The 6,268-nt window shown below is 60.9% G+C and overlaps 1 protein-coding gene across 1 annotated transcript in view; it reads left to right on the top strand.

The window, feature by feature from the left end:
• Positions 1-6,268, top strand: part of TCFL5 (transcription factor like 5) — a gene marked incomplete at its 5' end in the record, with an annotated part of 18,914 nt that overhangs the window by 3,664 nt on the left and 8,982 nt on the right. The window contains 1 exon segment of the mRNA XM_006167109.2: positions 1,654-1,795. Within this exon segment, the coding sequence (XP_006167171.2) occupies positions 1,654-1,795 (142 nt within the window).

The following is a 6,268-nucleotide window of genomic DNA, read 5'->3' as shown; positions in this document are numbered from 1 at the left end:
CCCACGGCCCAGGGGGTGGCTGCGGTTGTTGGGGGGGGGGGGCCCTCAGGTCCTGCCGTGCTCTGGCAGGACTCGCAGGCCTCAGCCATGACCTATACACGGAAAGGGCATGGTGTCAGTAGCAAAGGCACCGGGGAGGTCATGGGCCCAGGCATGCGCTTTGGGGACCCTCTCCCAGTGCAGTTGCCTCACCCCCACGTGTGTTCTGACAGCATGGAGGAAGCTGAGCCCTCCAGGGAAACTCCTTGGAGGCCCAGGGCCCAGCGCTTTATCGGAGTCCCAGGAGGCATGCAGCCCAATCCAGGCTCCCTGAAAGAGCGTGGTTGGGGCTCCCAGAGCCACTCGGAGCTGAGCATGACTCAGGCCCCATGTCAGGCTGGCCTCCCGTCGGTCGGCTCTTCTGCGCATGCGGCCCTTCCTGGGCAGGTGTTGCAAGTCCTTTCGGGAGTGTTGGGGAGGGAGGGGTGAGGGTGTTCGGCAGTTCGTAGGTGTGACTGGTACTGGTCTAATACCAAGGGAGACTTGGCAGGTGGTCACCATTCCCTGGAGAGGGCGCGTCACCCAGTGTCCCTAACAGTGAATTAGCGCAGTGGCTTTTGCCGGTCCGCCTCAGGCCTCCCTCCTGAGGCCGTGTCGGGTGTAGAGCCAGACTGCTGTCACAGCCAGCCTGCTCACTTTGTTCAGATCGGGGACACAGGGGCGGGGCTTCCCTGCGTTCACTGAGTCAAAGGGTGTTTCCTCCCTCCCGCCTTCCTTCCGTAAATGTGCTGCCACCGACTTAGGCGTGGAGAGCCTTGCACTGCACCTTGGCGGTTTAGAAGTTCGGGTTTTAACCACCAGCATGTGTAGCAACCTGCTGCGAATGGGTGTCCTCTCTGACGTCCTCACACATCACGTGGATGTTCCATCTCGTGCACACTTGGGTTAGAGTGAGAGGAGCTGGGTGGACAGGCTGGCTGAGGGCGGGCCCCCGAGGGAATGCCAGTACTCAGGCCTTGCAGAGTCTCTGACGAAGATTCTGGTGCCAGCTTCGGGGAGGGTCATCAGGGCTGAGTTGTATCGGTACAGACTGGGGGTGTCTTCACGACCGCACTCTGGGGGAGCTGTGGGTGGGTGCAGCATTTCTTGCACCACAGTGAACTTGTAATTTAACCCTGACTCTACAAACCTTTGAAAAGTCCTGTGTGTGATTCCTCGGTGTCAGCGTGCTCTGACCTCAGTGAGTTCCTGCGTGTCAGTATTACAGAAAAGTCTAGCGCGACCCGACTGTGATTTAAACTGTCAGGAAGAGCAGGTTTCGGGGTATCAGATGTGGCAGTCTGCAGCCGTTTTGAGCCAGGGCCCCGAGAGTGACTGCCCGAGCTCCCAGCATGGCGTCTGGCCAGGAGCCACCTGCCCACTCAGCACCCACTTCCAGGGCTGGGGTGCTATCCCTGGTCTCCAGACTTGAACCTGGCCCCCATGAAGTAGAAGGGCCTCGGGGGCACCCCCAGGTGCAGCACGGCCTCTGTGGCGGCGTGCTCATTTGCTGGCTGCGTCGAGGCCTGGTGTGACAGGATGCCCTGCGGGGTGGTGGGGTCGGGCTCTTTGGGGAAGACAGGGAAGCGTGTCTCCACCCTCTTCTCCATGTGACGGCCCTGGTGCTGCCCGCAGGCGCAGAATCCGCATCTGCTGTGATGAGCTGAACCTCCTGGTCCCGTTCTGCAACGCCGAGACCGACAAGGCCACGACGCTGCAGTGGACCACGGCCTTCCTGAAGTACATTCAGGAGAGACACGGGGACACGCTGAAGAAGGTGAGTGCATCGTCAGGCCACATGCTGCACCGAGCTGGGAGGCCTGGCCGGTCAGTGTCCTGTTTGTCCTCCTCCCCCGAGGATAATGCCAAGTGCCCTTGTCTCCTGGAAGCTGATTGTCGAGGACAGCAGCCGATGCAGCGCTGCTCAAGTTGGCCCGCGTAGCCGTGGAGCGTGGCTGTCCTGGCTACAGCAGGCGGGGCTGGGCTAGGCTGGGTGTGAGTTCTACTCTCAGAGCTCTTTGAAAAGGGGTGAAAACAAGAATAGCCAAAACCAAAGAGTGAAACAAGCAATCTGGACTCCAGATACTCCCTTGGGTGGGTGACCAGGCACAACAACGCCAGAGCAGCCCGGCACCACAGGACCCTGTCTCTTGGTCACAGGTGGGGCCAGTGAGCCACCGTGGCTCAGCCAGAACCGAGCCTGGTTGGAGAGCCGCCCGGGCCTCAGGTCTGGGAGGAGTCCGGTGGCTCTGCCTGCCTTCAGGCCTCCGCTCCAGGGACAGGCTTCCGACTCCAGTGTTCAGGGCAAGTGGCTTCGTCCCTTCAGGAGGGGGCAGGCCTTCGGACAGTGCCGCATGGTCCTGGTTTTGCACTTGACCGAGCTGCTGGGTCGTCACTGCTGTTGGCTGCAGAGAAGGGGCAGGGTGGGTGCAGCCTACCAGGGCCTAGAGAGGGCTCCCCTGCGGGCGAAGGGTGGGGCCGTCCCTGTGTGCCAGGCGTCTGTGGTGCGCGTCTCTCGCAGGGCCGCGTGCCGTTGGCATCCTAGCGTGCTTCTATAAGCTCCTTTTTTCCATTGTACGTTTGCTTGCTTTTTAAAGCAACACTGTGTCAAATCTGTTCTGATGGGGTCATATGGTAATTTCTGTTTGGTGTATTTATAGTTATCTTCAATATTGTTAGAGCTGGACTGCTGGTTTACTTTAATAAAGCTTTTATATATTTAAAAATGATGTGATGTTTGGCTTTGTGTACTTTTTAGTAGCCGATTATTATTGATACTGTTTGTCCAGATACGACAAAAGCCTTTACAGTCTGTGTGTGTGGATGTATGTAGGTTTTTGCCTTAGGGTGCGTGTACTCGTGGGAGAGAGAGACGGTGAGAGGGGAAGGGAGAAATCACCCTCGGGGGAATGACCTGGCCTCGGCCCTCCTCCATTCTCTAACCGGGCACGCACGCACATGTGTCCACTGAGTTTGGAGCTCAGACTGGTCGGCCATGTGAGGGTCCAGCCACGGAACTGCTGTGCCATCTGCTGGCAGGACGGTGGGTCCCACGTGAATCCCCCAGGCACGTGACTCCCATGTGGCTGGAGGTGTGGTTTGAGTCCTGGACCTGGCAGCTTGAGAAAACATTGGGTGTGCGTGCGTGCCTCAGCTCCAGGAGAAGAGGGGATGGTGGCACGGCCACCCCCAGGAAGTCCTTTCTCCTGTCCTCTCTCCTGGCTCTTCGCCAGGCTTATGTGCCTTACAGCAGACTGTTAACTGTGTACGCAGATTACGTAACCTAGAAATGTATGGGGTTGTGTGCGTGTGTGTGCATGCGTGTGTGCTCTTGCGTGCGTTGGAGAACGCCTGTGCTCAACAGTCAGACAGGTAGAGGAGAGACCGTCCCCTTCCCTGGCAGGGGAGTGGCCGCGCCCAAATCCCTTCTCTCTCCTTCCTTTCAAAATGTCGGGCACAGGTAAACGTGCTGAGGCCCAGCCGCAGGCTCTGGGACTCAGACTACACGGGGAGCCACGTGGGATCTGGCTGCCTTGGTTACCCGGCCCCGGAACTGGCCCTGCTGTTTCCTGTGTGGCACTTCCGAAAGTCCATGGAGAGTGGGCTTAAAGTGCAGGTTCATCGTGGTGACCCACGCACGCAGAACTGCTGCTTAATGTGCATTTTCCTGTTTCCTGTGGACTCCCTGAAGGCCTGGTCCCCTGGGTGTGTGTGAAACGGTCCTGAGTTCGTCGGCGGTTTCTGAGCCAGGCCAGGTTGGTCAGCCCTTGGAGGAGCAGGCTCAGCCAGTCAGCGGCCTGTGGCGGGGCGGGGCGGGGCAGTAACAGCGCGTGCGCCGGGACCTCTCCCTCCTCGTGTCCGCCTCCTCTCATCTGCATACATGCTTTGTTCTTACCGTTGTGATGTGAGCGTTTGAGTCTCGTAATTGACTTGGTCTGCACTTCCCGCTGCAAATGCCTCCCTGGATAATGTGCATCTCGGGGTTGGGGGCTTGGGGAGACGGAGACCCTACTGTGATCTGACCGGGGGCTGTGGGAGCTGCCCTGGGTTGGGCGTATCTGGAGGCAGCTGTGGTGGGCACCTACAGCTCCCCGGACCTGGGGAGCTGTTCCACTGTCCACCCTCTGCGAGTGGCATAAAGCCGGCAGGGCCTGGGGTTGGTGGAGGGAGCCCTGTAGGTTTTGGGGGTTGGCATGACCTGACCCACATCTTAGATCCAGGAGGCACAAGGCAGGTGGGCAGGATGGAAGGTGGAAAAACTGCAGGTGACTCAGATGAGGGCAGTGGGAGTGAGGAAGGGTGTGTGGTGGCAGACGGGGCGTGATGGGAAGGTGTGGGAGGCGGTGGGGCTCGGCCCCACAGCTGGGGGCTGGGGCTGTTTATGAGATGGGACGAAATGGGATGACCGGCAGGCGGACTCTGTGCCCTGCCTGATGGCGTGTGCAGTCCCCTGTGTGTGGGGTGGTGGCCGTGGGTGTGGGGGGCTGGGGGTGACAGCACACAGAGGGCTGTCCTTGGGCTGGATTTTTAGTGGCGTGTGGAGTGCAGTGGTCGCTGGGAGCCCAGCGCGCCATCTTACACCACTGTTGACGGGACAAGGACCAGCCTGCTTCCCTCGGTGCGTCTGCACACTGCCCATAGCCTCCAAGGCCCAGGGCGGGCATCTCACACAGAGCTGATGCGTGCTCTCCCCGTGAGGCCTGTCCTCACCGTGTTCCCCATGTTCTCGAGGGGTTCGGGAAGGGCCTGCAATAGCTGTTCTTCTGGCCCTAGACCCCGCCCCTGCCCCCGCCGTGGGTTTGGCACCTCCCAGGTTCCCATCGCAGACACCGCAGTCCTGCCCTTGGTCCTTGCTGTGACATCCAGGCCCTAGGGCCATCAGCCCCCGTTCTGGGAGTAGATGACCCTTTCCTTTGGGTCCTTTTTAGTTTTGCTGTGACATTTCACAGCCACCATCTAGCCTTTGCCTGGTGTCCCGTGATGCCCTGCACAGCCGTTTCCCAGACAGGAGCGGCCACAGGTGCACCCAGTCGGCGTGCATGCCACGCGGCTTCACAGCTGCTGGGCCACTCGCCTCCTCCACTGGGACGGCCCAAGGTCTCCACACCCTCCCGCCCTCCACTTTGTGCCCTGCTTTGTCATTATGTCCTCCTTGTCACCGAGGGTGAGTCCCTGCCCTGAGGTCAGGCCCTCTCTGGTCACACTCACCTCTGCCGCCCGCCCAGGGACTGCACCCCCGCCGCTTTTCCTGCTCTTTCTCCTCTGGCCATTCTGGGAGAGCCCTAGGCCTGTGCCCTGCAGCTGCCCGTTTCTGCGCCTCCCAGGCTGCTTGGCTCCAGGCCCCTCTGCACCCCGCCTTCTGCCTCCCATAGCCTGGAGACCGCCGCCCCTCTCCGGGGCCATGTCGCCAGCCTCTCGGTGGCATGGACAGGCCTGCACAGTTGTGCCCCTTACACTCCTTAGGGAGGGGCTGCCCAGGGAGACCGTGGTCAGAGCTGAGCAGCTGAGCCAGCCGCAGTCTGACTGGGCAGGACCCCCGGCGTGCGGCCCCCATGGTGGGGAGGGCTGGTGGAGATGGCTGTGGGGGATTCTCCTTGCAGAGGCCTAGCCCCACCCCGCCCAGCACCGCCCTGCCCAGCGCCGCCCTCAGCTGCAGTGGCTTCTGCATGCTGGGCCCCTTCGAGGACTCGCGGAGGACAGAGCGCCTGTGCTCTCTTCCTCGCCGCCCGCCCCCCACTGCCACGTCTGCTCAGGCGTCCTACCACCCGGCACCTCCCAGGATGTCCCTTCAGGAGTGGACCCTAACGTGTCACATGACGATGTGGGTCACTTCATTGTTCCCCTCTGCACGTGCGTCGGCTGCTCTGCAGGGCACGCTGTCCAGCTGGGGCGGGCTGCCGAGGGCCTTACTGGGACTGTCGAATGCTGTGACCGCCGAGATGCGTGGGTGAGCGCGTGCTCCTTGGGAACACGGGCGCTGGCCCAGTAGCTGCTGCCTGCCTGCCGTACCATCAGTGTGCCTCTGTCTGGTGCCAGGAGAGAGGGCTGATAGTCACCTGGCCTTGACGTGGAGATCCACATCGCTGAATGACAGGACTCGACCTTGTCGCCTTAGAAATGTCTAAGAGCAGGGCTGGCTCAGATGTGGCCGGGCAGGGTCTCGGAGGTGGGTCCCACTGACCTGCGCCAAGGGAAGCGGTCTGGATATTTGCTGCAGGGGGTGTCTAGTCACTTCTTAAACATGTTGAAG

The sequence above is a fragment of the Tupaia chinensis genome, unplaced genomic scaffold (genome assembly GCF_000334495.1).
Source record: "Tupaia chinensis unplaced genomic scaffold, TupChi_1.0 Scaffold144472_1, whole genome shotgun sequence".
Lineage (NCBI taxonomy): Eukaryota > Metazoa > Chordata > Mammalia > Scandentia > Tupaiidae > Tupaia > Tupaia belangeri.
The sequence above is the reverse complement of the archived record's forward strand: the minus strand, read 5'-3'. Positions and strand labels throughout refer to the sequence as shown.